Source organism: Rhineura floridana, chromosome 4, assembly GCF_030035675.1.
Source record: "Rhineura floridana isolate rRhiFlo1 chromosome 4, rRhiFlo1.hap2, whole genome shotgun sequence".
Classification (NCBI taxonomy): Eukaryota; Metazoa; Chordata; class Lepidosauria; order Squamata; family Rhineuridae; genus Rhineura; species Rhineura floridana.
The window spans coordinates 99,889,486-99,910,385 of record NC_084483.1 but is presented as its reverse complement, the minus strand read 5'-3'; the positions used below and the strand labels follow the sequence as shown (position 1 = coordinate 99,910,385).

Here is a 20,900-nt window from a genome sequence, read left to right as displayed (position 1 = left end):
CAGTGCCCAACCTGACCACCCACTGATGCCAAACCAGTACAGAGAGAGAGGTGCAGAAAATATAGTCAGACTCGTAGTAAGGAGGTGTTACTGACTAGTCCCTTGTATCTCTGAGCTCATTGCCTTGCTTAGTAGCTAAGTTCCCCTAATCCTCCTCCTTCCCAACACCTAGGCAAAATTAGGTTGTAAAAGGAGATAGATAAGTGGAGAGAAACAAGTTCCTTCTTTCCTTTCATGGTTGGCAGCAATCATCTCTAGCTTTCTTTGCCTGCTAGCAGAATTCTCAACAGGCAGAGCCAGGATGAGCTCATGTGGTTAACATAAAAGATATCCTGACTCAGGCACACTTCAGGATCAGAACTCGTCACCACCTAAAGCAGGGATGGGGTCTTGCTCAAAAACTCACATCATCCCTGACCATAAGCCATGTTAGCTGGGACTGTTGGGAGTTGGAATCCAACAACATGTGGAGCGCCACAGATTCCCCACCACTGATATAAAGCCTACTTTGATATATTAATGTGGTAATCTGTTTGTCTGGGTAGGGAGCCTGTCTCTCAAAAGCCTTACCTACCCACCAATTAAAAATGGAAATGAACTGCCTTCAAGTCGATCCCAATTTATGGTGACCCTATGAATAGAGTTTTCATGGTAAGCAGTATTCAGAGGAGGTTTACCATTGCCTCCTTCTGAGGCTGAGAGGCAGTGACTGGCCCAAGGTCACCCAGTGAGCTTCATGGTTGTGTGGGGATTCGAACCCTGGTCTCCCAGATCATAGTCTGCCACTTTAACCACTACACCACACTGGCTCCCACCAATTAGCACTGTAAATAATCCAGCATTTATAACTTATTCAATCAAGATTTGAAAACTTTTCTAGAATTGTAATATTGAGCCAATCAATTTGAATTACTAGCACATTCACTCTCTCATCTTGTGGTAGTTTCAGCTCATTGGTCCCCATAGTTATATGAAACTGTTCTCATTCCCATTAGTTCAATGGGGCAAAACTGGCATTCACCCAATTTAATTGGGTTCAGGTTTTTAAATTAATCCATCCTCCTATTAATGAGGGAAACATGCCTTCTATTTTTTCTAAATGATTTTTTTTATCTTGTATACACCACAGTATTATAAACACAATTGAGTTAGGTTGAATATGTTTAAAGTTTTAATCTTAAGCGCTTAGTATACTTCTAGGTGCTGTAAATAGCTATTGATAATCATTTTGTACATACCAATTAGTGACTCCATCATGTGGTATCCCTTTTGATACTTGAAGGTTGGAACCTTTTTAGGAAGGTCAGAAAAAATGCTTGCTAATTTCACATGGCTTAATTACTCTGCACATTGACACAGATTTCCAAATTTGATTTATTGGGGAAAAATCTGAGTGATAAACAGTTCTGTATGATTTCACAAATCGGAGGTGTCTTATGCTTTGCCTGATCATTTTGTACAAACTGATTTGAAGCTGAAGTAGATGAAACTCTATTAGCTGTTATAGAGTTTTACAAAGTAATCAAATTGCATAAGAAAAGGGATACTGCATCTCTTGAATAGCAAATACTGGTTTTTGTTTTTTAACCATTGTTGAAATATTTCGAAATGTACCTCATTTCCTTCCATTTGTGTACTTTCCATTTTTTCAAAGCTAAGCATGCATATATCAACATTTTTTAGATTGAAGATTTAAAAACAGCAGCTGTGTGTGTATATAGCCTTAGTATACATGCATATCTACTGCAGAAATGACAGCATGAACCCATTATCTATACAGGATGTTGCAAAATAATGCTTACACCTGTGTACTTGTAAGCAGCCATTTTAGTTGTTTGTTAACACAGCTCTGCTCACAATTCTTTTAGTTTGTAACTGGTTAAAAAAAGAAAAGGAAAGATTGAGAGCACATGACCTGTGCACTCCTGTTCTGTATGTCATGACATTTAAGTAGTTCTCAGTCATCACACTTATGCTGAACTGCATGATGAAAATACCTAATCCATTTAATTTCCAATTTTTTTGCAATAAATGAAGGGTCAGCATGTCATTTTTCACTAGCCATCTCTTTCTACCGAAATCATTTTTATATGCTAACGTATTTTTTTAATTGCATGACACCGTAAGGCTAATCAGTGCATGAGCAAAGATGTAATGCTAACCAATAAAACATGAATTTTTGATTTTTTTAAAACGCACATTTCTCTGCTTTATTGAATGTGACAGAGTCACGCTTTTCATTCACCATTGCTTCTCTTTTTCCACTGTCTGTGATTTGCTTGCCAGGAGGAGCTACTATTCTTACTCCTACTATCTGTAAGTAGAAATGGGTGATTTACTTCTTTAAATATTTTGAAGATGCAGTATCCCTTTTAAAAAATGGGATAAAATATTAATATTTTGCTAAATTTTTTGTATAATTTTGGTTGTGTGTGTGTGTGTGTGTTTAGGAACTAAATGTTCTCTATGGCTTTTTGCTTTTATTTTTAAAAGGATATTGTATTCTAATTTAATGTAGATTTTTTTAAATGTATATTTGTTTCTTTTGGTATTCGCACACTTTAATTTTCATTCTAAAATCAAACTCGGGCTTTATTTGAAGTTTGTACAATGTGATCAGCATTCCCTTTATTAAGTAGTGAAACCAGGCCCAGCCCTGCCCTGAGTTAGAGTGAAGCCCTCCCTCTTCAAGTGGAAAACTGAGAGGGAAACTACAGCTTTTCTGACAGCATCCACCACCCACAATGGAAGCAGGCAGCTAGCACAGCTTCAGTTCCCTCAGTGGTAGAATAAGTATTTCTCCAGGAGAATTCTTTATGGCATAAAATGGAATGGATGGGTCCTAATCCTCCCACGAAGAGAATCAGAACTAGCCTTGGCCACGTCCTCCTGTAAGAAGGAGCACAAATTCTCGCTCAGTTCTCAGTCCGGCCCATCTGTGGTCCTATGCATGTGTTACTGGTGGGAATGGCAATGGTAATGTAGCTATTTCTATTTCTATTTATTTCGATTTCTATACCGCCCACAGCCAAAAGGCTCTCAGGGCGGTGCACAACATAGAGTAAAATACAATAGAATTACAAAGGTCAGTAAAAAGCATACATATTAAACAGTAAAACAGCCTGGTATAAATTGAAAGCTAAAAAATAAATTAAGTTAAAATGCCTGGGAGAATAAAAAGGTTTTAACCTGGCGCCGAAAAGATAAAAGTGTAGGCGCCAGGCGTACCTCATCGGGGAGACTGTTCCATAATTCGGGGGCCACTACTGAAAAGGCCCTGGATCTTGTTACAACCCTCCGAGCCTCTCTGTGGGTCTGGACTCGGAGGAGGGCCTTTGATGTTGAACGTAGTGAGCGGGTAGGTTCATATCGGGAAAAGCGTTCCGCTAGGTGTTGTGGTCCCGCACCGTGTAAGGCTTTGTAAGTCAAAACTAGCACTTTGAATTTAGCCCGGAAACAAATAGGTAGCCAGTGCAAACGAGCCAGGACAGGTGTTATATGTGCGGACCGCCTGGTCCTCGTCAACAGTCTAGCAGCTGCGTTTTGCACTAGCTGTAGTTTCCGAACTGTCTTCAAAGGCAGCCCCACGTAGAGCGCATTGCAGTAATCCAATCTAGAGGTTACCAGAGCACGCACGACTGAAGTGAGGTCATCGCTTTCCAGATAGGGGCATAGCTGGGCTACCAAACGAAGGTGGTAGAACGCATTCCGTGCCACCGAGGCCACCTGAGCCTCGAGAGATAGGAATGGATCGAAAAGAACCCCCAAGCTACGAACCTGTTCCTTCAGGGGGAGTGTACCTGTGAAAGCAATGGGAGGCGGCAGTGCAATTGCGGCCCAGGGTGAAGCCGCAGAAGCCATGGGAGGTAAGGGCAACGTCGCAGGTCGCGCTGAGATGATGCGCGACATGCTGCATGGAGGGGCGGAGCCAATGGGCCTATTTAAGCCCATGCCACACCCTCCAACTTCCTCTTGGCTCGCGACGACGAAGAGAGGAAGAATGACGGCGTGGGACAGACGGAGCTACTGCACAGTGAGGGACAGAGAGCGGCTGCCATTTTCTGGCCGCATGGTCAATGCTTGGGCCTGATCAGCCCATTTAAGGTTGCAGCCACGAGGGCGACTGTTAATGCTGCTGCGTGGCTGCAGGTGGCCTGGTGGTGCAGCCTGGCCAAGTTAAGCAAGATTACACAAACATCCTCCCCCCTATACAGGGAGGAGGGAGTGGATGTTAAACAAGGATTACAACCACATACATTTAGGCAGTTAAAGGGAGAGAGAGAGAGAGAGAGAGAGACGCATCCCTGTGGGTTGCTGATTTCTCCCCCCCCCCATAAAAGGGGAAGGGGGTGAAGGTAATATAAGAGTACCACTTAGATATATTGAACATTTACATTAAATATTAAATAATTAATGATAAATAGATATGAGCCCAATGCCTCCTAAGAAGGAGAGAGTTGGGCCAAAAGGAGCATGTGCCTAGCCAGCAGGCCTCGTTAAAAGGGCCTAGCAGGCAGGAAGCGTCTGGGCTGATAATGGTAAAAGAAAGAAACACATTTATAAATAAAGTAAAATACAATAAACATATCAAGCTAACAAACATGCTATATATGTATTTGGCAACCCCTTCCTGCCTAGGCCTTTGGGCATTTAAAACCACACACACACCCTTAGCCCAGGGCAGATTGTGGGAGAAAAGGTGGTTTAGTGTAGTGGTTAGGGTGTTGGACTGCGACCCAGGAGACCAGGGTTGGGGAGACTTGAATGTTGAAGAGTATTGGCCCCAGGACAGAGCCCTGTGGCACTCCACTCGAAACCTCCTTCCAGTCCGAAGCAGAGCCACCAACGACCACTCTTTGAGTACGGTTTTCCAACCAGTTGTGAATCCACCTGACAGTATTTCCATCTAGTCCGCATTTGACCAGTTTGCTAATCAAAAGGTTGTGGGGGACTTTGTCAAACGCTTTGCTGAAATCTAGATAGATGACATCTACAGCATTTCCACCATCTACTAAGCTAGTGACCCGATCAAAAAAAGAGATGAGATTAGTTTGACAGGATTTTTTCTTGACAAACCCATGCTGGGGTTGGCAATTACATCACAAATATCTGAAACACCACCCACCACCACTTTGTGACTTTGTTGCCACACACTGGAATGAAGACCCAAGACAGTAATTGGATTTCACTACAGGCCACAACTTTATTGCGCGTACACTTAGCACTTAATTTCTCACTGTCCTTATCTCCAGTTGAGAGTGCAGGCTTCCAATTCCTGAAGGTAAAAACTAGGAGGGCATTCTCGCACTATCTGTCTTAAACTGGGCAAACCATCCCTGTCTCCGAGTGCCTCATCAGTCAACTAACTGCTCTGTGCTTTTCTTTGCCTGGTCAGCTTATACAATTTTCAAAGGAGACACCTGAGAGCTTCCTCTCACCCCTGCTGGACAACCTTGGATAGAATGAAATGCCATATCCCAAGGGTAGCTCCCTTGCCATATCTCATCAAGCCATATAGGACAACAGTAAGCAGGTGGTTTGGTCAGCTGCCCTTCACCAAGAACATGCCCCAGGGTGCTCATTTGTATTGCTTACACTTAATTTCCATCCCAGCCTCCCACTTGCCACAAGAGGGAGTTTGCTCTTGCATAGCACCCTTCACATCGCCTGCCAACTAGAAAATGGTGTGGGCCTCATTCAAGTCCCTCAAACACAAATCGTGATGCTGCTGGGGAGAGATGGCACCAGCCTTTAGAAAGAGGCTCCCACACACACCCGATTAATTCAGCCAGCATCATATTGATGGCCCAGCTCCTTCTTCTGCGTCCTGATGGCACAGAAGTGCACCTCTACCCAGATGCTGTAAGTTGGGAGTGCAACCATCTTGTTTACAGAGTTCATATAGTGGAAATACAGCCAACATGAGGTGCAAGTTGGTCTGTCCTAGAGTTGCTTCCAACTTGCATATTTATTTAGAATTATTTGTTTTATTGTTTATATATTCATCCAACTGTTCCTTCAGAAGACTCAGTGCAGTTTCCCAACCAGGTGCAAATCAGGTACATGTACAGAAGAAAAAATGTCCAGGGGGAGGAGTAGTCAGGCTGAGAATGTTATATGTGTGGTCAGTATTGATAGTTTTGTGCTGCACTGAATGCTTGTGTGGAATCTCAGTTTATGTTTCTGCTTCTAGCTGATTATGATAAATCAATGGCTTAGCAGTACTAAGACTCTAGTGTGGAAATAGCCTCATGTGAAGCACATGAAGGCTACAGTATTCAATTTGAGCAGGGTCTTGTCAGGGTCAAATACAAAGAACTGAATGGTTCCATACCATATGAGCTATGACTGGGTTTTCTCAAAACTTCTGGAAACTACAAGAAGAGAGTCTCTGAGTATTTCTGGATGATAACTGCTTCTCCACTGAGTCTGCACATTCCTTGCACAGTTCAGGCTTTGATGCAGGATTTTTCTCAAAGGGCATGTCATCTAAGCAAAATCATGTAGATTCTTAGCATATTTATGAAGTGAATATGTATATACATGTTCAGGTTGTCTGTTATTTGTCCATAAATATCCCAGAAATACTAAATATTCTTCTTTCAGCTCTTCTTTAAATTACAAGTGTATCTGCTATTAAGAAAGTTTTAATTTTTGTTTCATAATATGTAATAGACTTTGGCCTGAAAGCAGTAGTATCAATATGATACTGTTTCGAGCTTTGCCTTTGACTGCAAATTGAATGTGCTTAATTAACACAGGTGGTGGTCTGTAGTGCTTTATCTGTGAAAAACCACCCATGCATTTTACAAATATGCAGTGACACAGTGTAAGAAAAATCTTATGCCATTGATTGTACCCTAAGGATCTAGCCCAGCCTTTCCCAACCAGTGTGCCTCCAGATGTTGTTGGACCACAATTCCCATCAGCCTCAGCAAGCATTGCCAATGGTCAGGAAAGATGGGAATTGTGATCCAACAACATCTGAAGGCACACTGGTTGGGAAAGGCTGATCTAGCCTCTCCCAATGAACATCTAGCCTCTATAAATGCACATGGCAGTACATACACACAGGTGTGTACAAATGGAAAGGACACCACCTGCATGGGAATCCATTGCATATACAAATAGGGCCCTGTGAGATTCAGTGAACACTGTGAGATTCTGTGAGATTGTGTGAACAGCACAGAATTCTGTTTATAAAAAGATGGTATGAGCACAGAAGTAGAAATATTGTTCCTTCTTTTGTCATGCTGCAGAGCAATGGTAGGGAAACTTTGGAATATGGACCTAATTTGGCCTGCTAGGTCTCAAAAGTTAGCCTGCCATGCTGTTTTGGGTGAGCCGCAGTCACCTTTCCTGAACCTGACGTTATATAATGTCAGGTGAGGGAAAGTTCAAGCTGTGGCTGCTAAGGAAAAAATTCAGAGCAGACTTGAATTGCACTCCTGATTCCTTCTTCAGAGTCAACATTTGGCATTTTCTTTTTTAAAAAAATAGCACCTTTTTCTGCAAGAAGAATTATTGCAGCCATGGTTTGGATTCAATCTGTTCAAGCCTGGATTGCAAAGGCTTGTCATATGACATCAGGTGATTAACTGTGGGCCACCCACTTCTGGAGACGGCCCTTCCCAGTTCCCTACCTCTGTTGCAGGAGAAGATCTGTTACAAAGAATAGTGAAATGGTTTATCTGACTACAAATCAAAACATTGATTGAACTTTGTATGACACATATAATTAAGCTACTTACTTATATATAGGTTAAGTTAAAATGTGATTTTGTTTCTAATGTGTGTGTTAGTGGAATTGCACAGAAAAACAGCATTAAGAGGGAGAAGAATATCAATTTGTAAATGAAAATATTACTACAGAATAAATACCTTGCAACAAGAAGTGACAATAATAACACAAATACAGGTTTGGATCACTGAAATGTATAAATATGTCCTGGAAACTCTGAAGAGTAGCTTCAGTATTGCTACCAACAACACAGAAGAACAAGTACATGGTACTTCCAATTATTGCACTGCTGTGTAAAGCTTGACAGGCTTCTTGCTAAACTAAAGCTGAAATCCCAAGTCTACCCACTGTAAAGTAAGACCCATTAAATTCTCCCAACTTATTTCTGCTAAATGTGGTTAGGCTGCAAGTTTCTTAAACTGGAAAGGATCCAAGTTGTACATCTTACCAGTGCAAGTTCCTCTCCAAACATTACAATAGCAACTCATCAAATGAAACTTTGTCAAATGCACATTTGTGTGGCTGTAGGTATTCTAACAGCTAAAGCTACTCTTAAGTTTGACAGATTCTTTTGCACACTACCACTAGCTACTATTATATATTATTGCTCACCACACAGAAAAATTATGATGACTTTCATTGTTTATTTTTTTCTTTTGGTTTTTGGCTGGGCAGCAAACTTGCCAAGAAACGCAAAGATGCAATGGGAAACGCTAGACAAGAAATGACCCATATGGTGAACGCAATGGATAGGAGCTACGCTGATCAAAGCACACTTCATGCAGAGGATCCTCTCTCAGTCACGTTTATGGACTCCCATAACTTCAGCCCCAGATGTAAGTATAGTAGTATCAGAGCTTAAACCAGCATTCTAACTGAAGCTGGCATCTTGTTTTGTTTCTGCATATAGGTGGTATTACATTTCAGTACCATATAAATTAATTTAACAAGAGACACGCTCTGGTATGTCTGCAAGTATCACAAATTTTTCATAGTTCATGAAACATTTGTGGTACTTGCAGACATACCAGAGAGTGCCCCTAGTACAAAGAAATTTGAGCTAGACATATATAAACTGCCAGGAAAACTGCAAAACTTCTTGAGTTTTCTTCTGATGCAATAGCTGAAATTTTTATTCCATAGTTACTGCTTATTGGTTTGCCCCTAACTACTCTCAATGAAATGTCAGATGTATTGCGAAGTGTGCACATTTCCTGGTCAATGTACAGAATCCTCAACAAAAGTCTTGGGAAACATACATATATTGAATGAATTTTGCACATTTCCAGTCATTATCCATAATCCCCAAGAGAGCTTGGGGAATGTGCATATATTGACTGAATTTTATACGTTCTCTAGTCATTATGTATAATCTCCATTATGTATAATCTTGGGGATTGTGCATGCCATGACAGAATTTTGTACATTCTCCAGTCAGCATGCATAGTCTCCAAGAAACATGGCTTTGTTTTCGATCTCTAGTTCAGATGTGTGCAATTTGCACCCCTGGGTGTTTCTGGCCCCTTGCCTAATCTTACATGGGCCTTTCACTGAGCAGCTGAGCAGATGGAAGAAAACATGGAGCTCCAGATTAACATTTTTCTGCAGTCCATCCTCTTTTTCCTTACTTTCAGCTGCTTTCCAGTCAGCTGAGCAGCACAGTATGAATTGTAGAGAGATGGGAGTTTAAAACCTTTCCTCTTCCTCCCACAATCTTGATTAAAATTATCCCCCATGTCAACTGTCATAAGCTTGGGGGAAAGCTTCATAGCAACATGGGGTCAATCATCATTGGGATCACAGTGAAGAGAAAAGCTAACCCACAGAAGAAGTGTTACCCAGCAGCAAAAGGGGCTGGCTGGAAGAGAACGTGTGAGATACATCTGGCTATACCTACTGGATGTTCTGGCTGTGCCCACTGCTGACAGATTACCTCTAAGGGAATTCATCTTTTGATGGAAAAAAATGTTGTCCACTCCTGCTCTTATCGCTGTCTTTTCTGATAACATTGTTGATGTTGGAAGGTGAGAAACAGGCTATATGCATTCTCACTGAAGTGATATCAGAGAATGAGAATTCATCTTCCAGTCAATATGAGAACATTTCTAAAATTCCACAAACAACTTTCATTACAATACAGGGAATTAAAAAAAATATAGATTTATTGTATACATCCTTAAAAATATAATGGAAAAGTTACAAAACACAGTAACAAATAGTCCTCTTCTCCCAGTGTTAGTGGTACTGAGAACATTTCTTTAGCTATCATTCCAAATTTGAAATGGGATAATAAAATAGCTGAAAATATTGAAAAATTGTTACTGCTTACACAGAATATACAGGAATTTTGGGACCTACTCAGAATGAATTTACCTTAAAGAAACAAGACTACGATATTTAACATTTCAAAATGGTATGCTTCAATTTGTAATTGTTATGAATATAATTCTATAACTGATTATAGAATACATATGAATGCAATATTGAAATGGCACTTTCAATTCATCCTTTACTTCTTCATGGTAAGTTGTCACTTCTTGTTACAACAGAATTTGCTACTGTGACATTTTGAGGTACAGAATACATTCATATTCTTGCACTTACATTTGTTTGTGGAGCATTTTGCTGTACAGTGGCACCACTGAAATCCTTGGCCACCAGACAATGACTGTAGCTTTACTATTTCTGTCAACCTCACTCAACAGGAGCAAGTTCTTCAACTGTTAAAATATTTTCAGGACAGACTGAAAACTGGCTCCAAGTGAAAGGGTGTTTCAGTTTTCCCTCTTTGGTACCTAGTGCATAGCGTCTGTAAGTGATGTTGAGGAACGTTCATATATAACCAGTAACTATGTAGATTAATCTAGATATTGCACATATATATTAACAAAACATAATTGTACGCACTGGTGCCATCAATAATCAGACTGGCTGATTATAGTTAATACCTTTAGATTACTCTACACAGTTCATATGTATGTTATACATTAACATTCTTATAGAATTATATTCATAACAATTACAGTTTTAAGTTTTGTAGCATTTTGGATAACTCTACAATACCTGTAATTAAAAAGACCAAACAAAAGATGGATTGACTCCATAAAGGAAGCCACAGACCTGAATTTACAAGATCTGAACAGGGTGATTTACAACAGATGCTATTAGAGGTTGCTGATGCATAGTGTCGCCATAAGTTGTAATTGACTTAAAGGCACATAACACACACACCATTTTCAAATGTTAAATATCTTAGTCTTGTTTCTGAGTTCATTCTGAGTATTTTCCAAAATTCCTGTATGTTTAAGCAGCAACAATTTTTCAAAATCTTCATCAATTTTTTTTATCCCTTTTCAAATTCAAAATGATAGCTAAAGAAATGTTCTCAGTACCACTAACATTGAGGGGAGGGAAGGACTATTTCTTGGAGACTATGCATAGTGATTGGAGAATGTACAAAATTATGTCAGGGTGGGCACATTCCCCAAACCCTCTTGGAGATTATGGATAAGGACCAGTGAATGTGCAACATTCAGTTGACATATCTACATTCCCCCAGGCCTGTTGGGGATTGTGTACATTTGTCTGGGAAATAGGCACACTTCCCTCTTCATGGATGGATTATATGCACATTCTCCATGAGGCCTAGGGAGTGTGCACAATGACCAGTTATTATGCACATTAACAGCTCAACCTATATTCCCTTTAATATTGTATATATATCACAATCGCAATTAAGCCACAAAAATTAGTTGTACAAGCAGCTATTGTACTTGCAATTCCTGTACAAGGAAATGAAGGATCCTGTTTGTCAAAGTGTCAGGTTTTCCCTGGTCTCTCTGTTGATCTATGGGAAAAAAAAAATTTCAACATTAGACATTTTCAGCATTGTTTTTACAACCTCAGTTTTTCATAGTTCTGTAAAGTGATCAATGTGTGAAAAAGAAAACAAACCAAATTCATAGCTAATAAGCTTTTCAAAAACCTACAAAACTGTGCCTGAAAAAATCAGATTGCCCTACAATCCCATGTGCTAGATAATTAAGCCATTAATTAACTTTATCAATCTGAATCGTTTATAATGGTGTGGTTGTTTTTAAAAAAATAGTATTTCCATATTAAATTAAAATCAAATTTTATCTTGTATTCCATCCATTTTGGGTGGCTTATTTGAAGCCAGTTACTACTTTGACTAGAAACTGTGAGAGAATATGCTGACACTATGATCAATGTAATGTGGTGCTTATATTTATTCCAAGAGTTTCTTGCCCTTGTAGTTTACCACCAGAAAACAATTGGCTTGGATCCTAAAATAAGTTAATTTAAGGACATTCATGAAAGGAAACTTTTTCCATCCTCTTCTCCCTCCTACAGCAACCTGTGACCCCCAAAAGGCCTCACTTGGTTGGTTGGAATGCACTCCTGAACAATACGGGATAGAACACGGGGGCTGCTGAGGAGAAAAGAGAATAGGAAGTTTTCTTTCTGTGAATTACCTTAATTTAACTTAGGATCCAACCCAGATTTTTGGTGATGGCCCTCTTCTCCTCCAACAGCTCCCAGTACCACATCCTTGATTGTTCATGCCCTTCAAAGCTCCCAGAGAGGCTTTTTGGCAGGCACAGTTGGCTGCAGGGGGAATGAGCAGATGGAGAATTTGCCTTCCATGGACTATATACTATAAAAATACAGCATAGCATGACATCTGTTCCAGGATGAGGCCTCCGAAGTACAAAGTAGCCTTATCTGTCCCTTTCCTGAATAATTTATTATCTGGCTCAGAATTTGCCACAACCTCGTTTCATTTAAATTGTTTCTAGGGGCAAACGCATAGATTGTGAGACTATATAACTCTTTGTCCAGCCTAGTTGTTGCTACTATTTTCTAGGTACTAATGTAATAGCAAACGTGGTGGTTGCATTCAAAAGAAGAGTGTATGTGTTGCCCCTTCTTTCCTATTCCAATATAAATTAATCAACCAGTGCTAATTCTCTTTTGTTGTACACTGTTCTAGTGATAGACATAGGACCATGTATACCATTTTCCACTTAGGGAATTGCACTATGGATACTAATAGTTCCTGAAGTGTGAGTTAAAGACTCTGGAGGGGGCGTAAATCTGAAGGTGCTGGTAAGGCCAGTTTCCCCTGCTTAAGGACCCATGGTAGATGGCCTTCTCTGCTTAGATTTCTCCCTTGAAATCACTTTTTCTTGCTCTATGTGAGTCCATTAGTTCCTGTGAGAGTAGGAGGCACCCTGCAGGGGCCAAATCCAAGCATGAGGGAAAAGACTACCCCCGGCAGGTTTTCCATGGGAGGGTGATCTGCTCTCATAACCTTAAATTTGGCTTCCAAACCTATCTTTAAATTTAACCCTATGCGATCATAGGGCCAATTTTAAGACATTTGTGAGCTTAAGCAGGCAAATTTGCCTGACAAAACCTTCACGGTCCTGTCTGTTCCCAAGAACAGCCAGAGAAACATTCAATCCTTCTTCTGCTTAGAAATAATTTGGATAGGTTAAAGAGTTCACCTTTCCTTTAAGATGGCTATTTATAAGCCCATAGGATTTTTTCCCAAGCCTGCATTGGAAGACCATCGCCCAAATCCTGCTAATAGGAACTGTATGTAAACTAGCCTAAATTTTAAGTCACAATTTATTAAGAATTCAATGTAACTGCTAAAGAGTGAGGTGCCCATGTATTGATTTAAATGCTTGTGATGTTTCCCTTTCTTTCATCAGAGAAGTTTGTTGCTGAATGTCTCAGTTTAATATATCTGCACTTTCAAACAAGGGAATTCTAACTACACCCTATGAAAAACTTGGGGTGTATTTAAGCTAGTACTGGGTTTCTGAGACCAGCAATTGTTTAATTAGCTGTTGGCAGCTGTACTGACAAAACTACCTGAAACTTTATTCTGTGGCTGTCAAGCAGTAAATGCTTAGAAGATAGCCTAATTGGGTTGAAATTGGTATATTTACTGCATTGTGTAAAATGCAAATACTGCTTTCAACAAAGGGGACCCTGTATTCTCGGTGTCACTAAGAAGATGAATAGACACTGCTATGTGACTTTATAAAATTATGTTTCTTTACTAATAAAACAAAAAAATACACCAAATGAAGGTAATGTATTTCTTCATGAGCTTTGTTTTCCTGCAGTGCCCAATGATCCACTTGTGCCGACTGCTGTGTTAGGTGAGGACCTAGTCCATCATCTTTTCCTTCATGGATTTCATCTTCTTGCATGGTTTATGACTCCTGTCCACAAATATATTTATTGGGTGTCCGAACAGTTTGTTTCTGGTTGAAAAAATAGGCTTGCTGTTGGCAGACAATTATGGTGCATTCTGCTCTGAATTCATTGTCTTAGGACACCACCAAACAATCATGCGGTATGAACCTTATCCGTGTAAAACAGAAGCTTTCCTGGCCTGAAATGTTGCCTGAAAGGCTGATTCCCCACCCTTTTTTCACCTCCTGTGCATGATCTCAGGTGGGTAGCTAGCTCCACCTAGCGATTGAAGGCAGAAGAGTGCTAAAGAGTTTTTTTTAAAAAAATCAAGAAACAAAACAAGGACTTCCTGCTCTGCACAGGTCCTTATTTTGTTTCTCTTCTGCCTTCCACCAAGAACGTTTGATCTGGCTCCTCTCTGCGTTCAGGCCTGTATAGTTTGGTGTGGTTTTTTTATTGTGTGTCTGTACTTTTTCCTTCCTTTACTGTTTCCTACATGTGTCCTGTTTAAAACAAAAAAGGGGTTTGTCATTTTACGTTTCTCCTCTCCCGAGACTTTGTGGCAGCGCTGAGTCGACCGTGAAGCAGCCGCTCCACCGCTTCGGCTGTGAGACCACTGTCTTCTTCATTGAACTCTTCCCCCCCCCCAGCCTTGTTTCTCAGGCACATCTGTGCCTGCCTACCGGCAATCACCTGACCGGCCTCCTTTCACGGCATGAGCGGGGACGTCTCTTGCAGCATGCTCCCCAGGATGCTGAGTGCCTGCCACCCCCTCCTCCATCATCTCGCCCACGGAAGGCCTCAGCGGGACGCTACAGCTGCGGGGAAAGCGTATTTGGGGCGCCCTGCAGCTCGTCAGCACCTGGCCCGGCTATTATCACAGCCCTTTGCCCCCATAAGACCCACAGCATGGTTTGTGCCCATGGGGAAGGCTACATGCAAATCGGTCCACCCACCAAAGAAACCTAAGTCACTTTAGCTTCACACTACAATGGAAGTCGTGTCTTCACCGTTATCCAACCAGGCCCTAGGGCCTTTAGGTTCTATTGAATCCCAGGCAGAGGTAACCATAGCCCGCCCCTCTTCCAGCAGGCACAAGGTGGCTGAGGGGTGTACTGTCGCGGGCAGGGTGGCTCCCCAACGACGGGCACCTAAGAGAAGTAGGGGAACCAGTCACAACAGGCAACAGCCTGGTGATGCACAAGGGGCAGCACCAAAGGAGGCTCATAGTAACATGTGCAGGTCACTAAGGGACCTGGAATCCCTATCTGAGGAGGAAGGTATCCAATTCCAGCCCACCCTGGAGGTGATTTTTTTCTACATTGTCTTCTGCTGAGGAGTTTGAAGGCTTCCTCGAGACAGCTATGTCTCACCAAGCATTACAGGAGAAGGTGGATGAAGCATCCTTCATTTCACCCTCTTCACTTCAGGAAGTTCAAGTTCAGGGGGTGGTGCACAACCCACACGGTTCACATGCTACAACAATTAAAGGAACAGCTGAGAGATTCTCTCCTAATGGATCTAGCCAGAGATCTTTCCATATTAGCAGCTGAGGCTCGACACCCCACACAGGACACACCAGCCACAACACCCACTCTGCCACCTTCAAGAGCGCAAGTAGTGCAGTGCCTCACTCCACTCCGCTCTTCTTCAAACATGCCCCAACCACCGGGCAGGGCATCACCGGACCCTTATGCCGCCTCACAGGGTAGGCATCCTCAACTTCAGGAGGAGGCAACAGACAATGAGCTGACTGTCCACAATGAGGAAGAATGCAGTGGAGATTCTGAGTCAGAGGAAGTAGTGACCAATAGGTTTTTTCAGGAGGCTGATTTCCTTCCAATCCTGTGCAAGGCAATGAAAGCTCTGAACCTAAATTATCCGGAAGATCCTCCAGCTCCCTCAGCATCTAGAATTTCGGCTGTGTGTCCAGACCTGAAACCCAAGTCAAGGGTGCTAAAACTTCCATCACTATTGCCTAAAGCGATCAAATCCGAATTTGCTGCCCCGCTGTAGTTCAAGAGATCGGTTGCAACTGCCAACAAATACTATATGTTGGAACAACACATTGTGGACCAGAGCTTGGAAAAGTTACTTTTTTGAACTACAACTCCCATCAGCCCCAGCCAGCATGGCCACTGGATTAGGCTGATGGGCGTTGCAGTTTAAAAAAGTAACTTTTCCAAGCTCTGTTGTGGACCAACTCAAGGTTCCTCTGGTTGACGCCTCCATGGTCAATTTACTAAATCCGTCCTTGAACCCAAAAGACTCGGATGCCCACCTCAAGGATCCATCAAAGTGCAAGCTGGATCTAGGCCTTAGGAGGATTCATGAGGCCAGTGCACTCTCCATCAGAGCAGCTCTCCTCGGTCTTCACAAGAGCATCCCTACTGTGGCTAGAGAACCTATTGGACGGCACGTAGCAAGATCCGGCTCGAATCCGGAAATCTCTTCTGAAAATCTCGAGAGCAGTGACCTTTATGGCAGATGCATCCATGGACGCCATGCAGTTTTCTGCAAAGTCATTAGCAGTGAGTGTTTTCACTCAAAGGACTCTATGGTTATGCCATTGGGAGGCCGATGCTGCAGCCCTCTCTAATCTCGCATCTGAGCCCCATGTGGGTGGCAAACTATTTGGCGATGATGCCCTAGCTGGGGTCTTAGAGTTGAAGGAAAAGAAGAAAGCTATGCCTTCTGCCAAGAAACGAGACAATAAAAGATTCTTCTGTAGACCTTTCTTTCCATCCTTATTTGCCCTCCCAGTCCTTTCGAGGCTCCAGGGCATTCAGAAGAGCAAAGGAGTCCCGTACCAGCAGTCCCTTCTGGAATAGGCAAGGTACCCAATCTAAAAGCCAACAACCTTTCCCCAATACATCGGGTTTTGGATCCCAGGCTCAATTCTGACGCCAGGGTCCCTCAGGTGGGAGAACACCTTCAACACTTTGCCCACCACTGGAGGGATACATCTTTGGACCAATGGGTACTGCACACCCTCAGATATCCCCTCCCCCCTCTCAATGTCTCTGGACAAGCAGGAAAGGACTCTTCAAGTGATTGCCCACCTTCTGCAGATTGAGACAATAGAGCCCATTCCAACAGGCAAGAGGTTTTCAGGAATCTACTCAGTATTCTTCACCGTCATGAAAAAAGACTGATCTTTCAGGGCGGTACTCAATTTGAAAAACTTAAACCAGTTCATAAAATACCGCAAGTTCCACATGGAAACTTTACTGTTCATCAGGGAGGCATTGAGAAAGGGAGACTTCCTCTCATCTATCGATCTGAAGGAGGCCTATCTTCATGTCCCTGTTTTCCCGCCTCACAAATGTTACCTCCGGTTTGTGGTGGGGGAGGATCACTTTCAGTACAGGGCCATTCGGTCTGGCATCTGCCCCAGAGTATTCACAAATATTGTGGTTGCTCTGGTGGCACACCTCAGGACGCAGGGGGTCCATGTCTTTCCTTACCTGGATGACGTTCTACTCCGGTCTCCATCCCTCCACAAGCCTTGGGAAGATCTACACATCACCCTAGCATGCCTCAAGGATCAAGGCTTCCTTGTCAACCAAACCAAGAGCCAGCTTTGTCCAGCCCACCGCATAATACATTTGGGGCCACCATAGACTCGCAGCAGAGACTCATAATGTTAGCTCAAGACAGAGTAGACAAGATAATTACAGCTGTCACACAGCTCCTATCTTCGCCTTTGGCGGATCTTACAAACCTGACAGGTATCTTGGGGTTGATGGTCTCAACCTATCAGACTACACCATGGACACGTCACCACTTTTGACCACTCCAGTGGGCGCTACTGCCTTTTCAAAGTGACATTGCGGCCAGGCGTCACCGGAAGGTAGCACTTTCACCAGTGGTCCGACAGTCCCTGCTATGGTGGGCGCACAAACCCAATCTACTAAGGGGAATGCTATTCCAGGACCCTCCATGGACCCTGATCACCTCAGATGCCAGCCTGACAGGCTGGGGAGCCATTCACGATGGCCAGATGATACAGGGGACTTGGTCACCACAGGAGTCAGTACTTCCAATCAGTTTTCTGGAGCTTCGTGCAATTCAGCTAGCCCTGAGGCATTTCACGGAGATCAAACGGTTGGGGGCAGTGCTGGTCAGGACAGACAACGTATCGGCCAAATTGCATTTGAATCGTCAGGGAGGCACACGCTCCCCACAACTACAGAAGAAGCTACCCTGCTGTTCCAGTGGGCGGAAACACGCGTGGACTCGATCTTCACGGAATACCTCAAAGGGTAGGACAACTGCCAAGTGGATTTGCTCAGCAGACAGAAGGTGCATCAGGGAGAATGGAAATTTCACCCATTGGCTTTTCAGGAAATAGTGAGACGCTTCGCCAAAGTTGAAGTGGACCTATTTGCCACACTCCTCAACCACCACATGAAAAGATTTTTCTCCAGATATGTGACACCTGAGGCAGAAGGCCTAGATGCTCTGGCGTCCCAGTGGCCCCAAGGACAACTCTACGCCTTCCCACCTCTTCCAATCATTCCCAGGGTACTTCAAAAGATCCAAGCCAAAAGGGCAAGAGTTCAACTGATAGCTCCTTGGTGGACAAGGAGACCCTGGCAAATTCCCCTCAGGGAACACCTATTGTCACAGGGACAGCTTCTTCACCCAGACTCGGGATGGCTGGCGCTTCATGTCTGGAGACTGAGAGGCGATGCCTCTTAAAACAAGGCATTCCAGCTCAAATGGTGGAAACTATGATGGTCTCAAGACACCCTTCCACAATTAGAATATATGAGACTACATGGAAGGCCTTCTTGACGTGGTCACAAAAGAAGGGTTTAATTCCAAGGAAAGCAGGTATAAATGACATACTTTGCTTCCTACAGGACGACTTGTCCAGGGTCTTAGGCCAAACACTTGCAGATGCCAGGCTTCAGCCCTTTCGGTGGTTCTGTCTACATCACTGGAGAAACCGGTGGGATCTCATCCATTACTCAAGCATTTTCTACGTGGGGCAATGGGATCGGCACCTCCTACGATCCATCATTACCCAACTTGGGATCTACACAAGGTGTTAACGGCCCTACAAAAGCCCCCTTTTGAGCCTCTAAGTCAAATTTCACTACATCTCCTATCCTTTAAGTTCTTGTTCCTTGTGGCCATTACTTTGGCCCAGAGAGTGTCTGAGTTGAATGCTCTGTCTGTTGACAAGAATTTTTGTGTTTCATAAGGATAGAGTAGTCCTACGTACTGTCGCTTCTTTTCGTTCTAAAGTACTGTCTACCTTCCACTGTCAAGCAAGAGCTGGTACTTCCTTCTTTTTGTCCTAATCCCATTCACCCCACAAAGTGTGGCATTCACTGGATGTGCGAAGAGCCCTGAGAGTGTATATCTCTAAAACAAAACATCTCCGTCAGACACATAATTTATTTGTCTCCTTCCACCTAGTGTCTTTAGGGAAGAAAGGTGGATCAAGACATATATCACACTGACCTACGCCTCTCTAAAGTTAGCCCAGCCGGCCAGGATAGTGGCCCACTCAACTGGGGCAGCAGCCACATCAGCAGCATTCTCACGCCACACATCTATCACAGAGATTTGTAGAGCAGCTGAATGGGCCACACCTAATATATTTATTAAAAACTATACGATTAACACATATGCATCAGCAGAGGCAGCTTTTGGGAGGAGAGTGCTACAGTACGTTCTCCCAGATCACTAGTGTAATCAGCCCAGCGATGTTCCCACCCTACATGGGTCAGCTTTGGTATGCCCCACCTGAGATCAGCTTTTCCATGCACAGGAGAAAAGACATTTAGTCTTACCGTAAAACAGTTTTGTCTGTGTATGTCAAAAGCTGATCCCAGGGCCACTTCCTAGGAGAGCTGGGCTGCCATCACTGTCTTTTTCATTTTAGGCCTACAGCAGAGAGTGTATGAGTGCTGTTGTCTCCTGTTTGGTGTTGATGGTTCCTATTATTTCTCTTTGTTCGATCCTCCTGTTGGTTGGCTTGTTATCAAAAACTGAAATAAGGAGCTGCACAGAGCAGGAAGTCCTTGGGTTGTGTTTTTTTAAAAAAACACAGCTCTTTAGCACACTTCTGTCTTCATCCGCTAGGTGGAGCTAGCTATCCACTTGAGATCAGCTTTTGACATGCACAGAGAAAACCGTTTTACGGTAAGACCAAATGTCTTTTTTGAGCTAGTTTGTTGATTTTCACAGCTTAATTGGTGGCTCCTTAATTTGTGTCTTCATATTGATCTTGTTCTAGAAACAGTAGTGGTGTCACACATTCAGTCTGATATGGTTGTTTCCAGACAGGCATTTTATTGTGGGATCAGTGCTTACTCGTGCATGCAAGTTTTTTGCAGTGTCCACATGATTTCATTAGCATCAAAATGCCAGTCTATATTCCCCCTCCCCAAATTTAATCTGGATTTACCTTTCCACAGAAAATTCAGTAAGCTAAAAAAAATGTTATCAACAACTAGTTTGTAATATTTGAATGAACTGTTTGAAACAGTAAGGCCCTGTCTGGAAACAGCTATATCCCGAATCCTCTGCAGAATAATATGCTGATTGATGCTGCAAAGCATGTTCTGCAGCACCATCACTGACCACTACTGGGAAGAGGAGAGCACACAGAGGAGGGCTTCTGAAATCTATATTAAAGATAGGAAAGGTACTTTTCTGGAGGTAAGACTGAGTAGGAAATAGGGGTTCAACTTGTATTTAGAGTTGCATTCCCCCAAAAGGAGACAGTCCTCAGCTTGGGGAGGGAGGGAGGCCGTCAATTCTAACTGATACAGATAGCTTGTTAACTAGCTTCCACAGTTATACATACCCTGGTTAGATTACTGTAATGTGCTCTACATGGGGGCTGCCTTTGAAGACTGTTTGGACCATTAGCGGTGACATTCTACCCTTTACTAGTTATCTGTTT

At 42.8% G+C, this 20,900-nt stretch overlaps 1 protein-coding gene across 6 annotated transcripts in view; it reads left to right on the top strand.

Annotated features, from left to right (window-relative positions):
- The window catches only part of PTPRK (protein tyrosine phosphatase receptor type K), a 579,201-nt gene that overhangs the window by 500,394 nt on the left and 57,907 nt on the right, over positions 1 to 20,900 (top strand). For all 6 annotated transcript variants that reach the window (XM_061623803.1, XM_061623801.1, XM_061623802.1 and 3 more), the window contains one exon: positions 8,417 to 8,577. In XM_061623803.1, the coding sequence (XP_061479787.1) occupies positions 8,417 to 8,577 (161 nt within the window). The remainder of the gene's footprint in view (positions 1 to 8,416; positions 8,578 to 20,900) is intronic.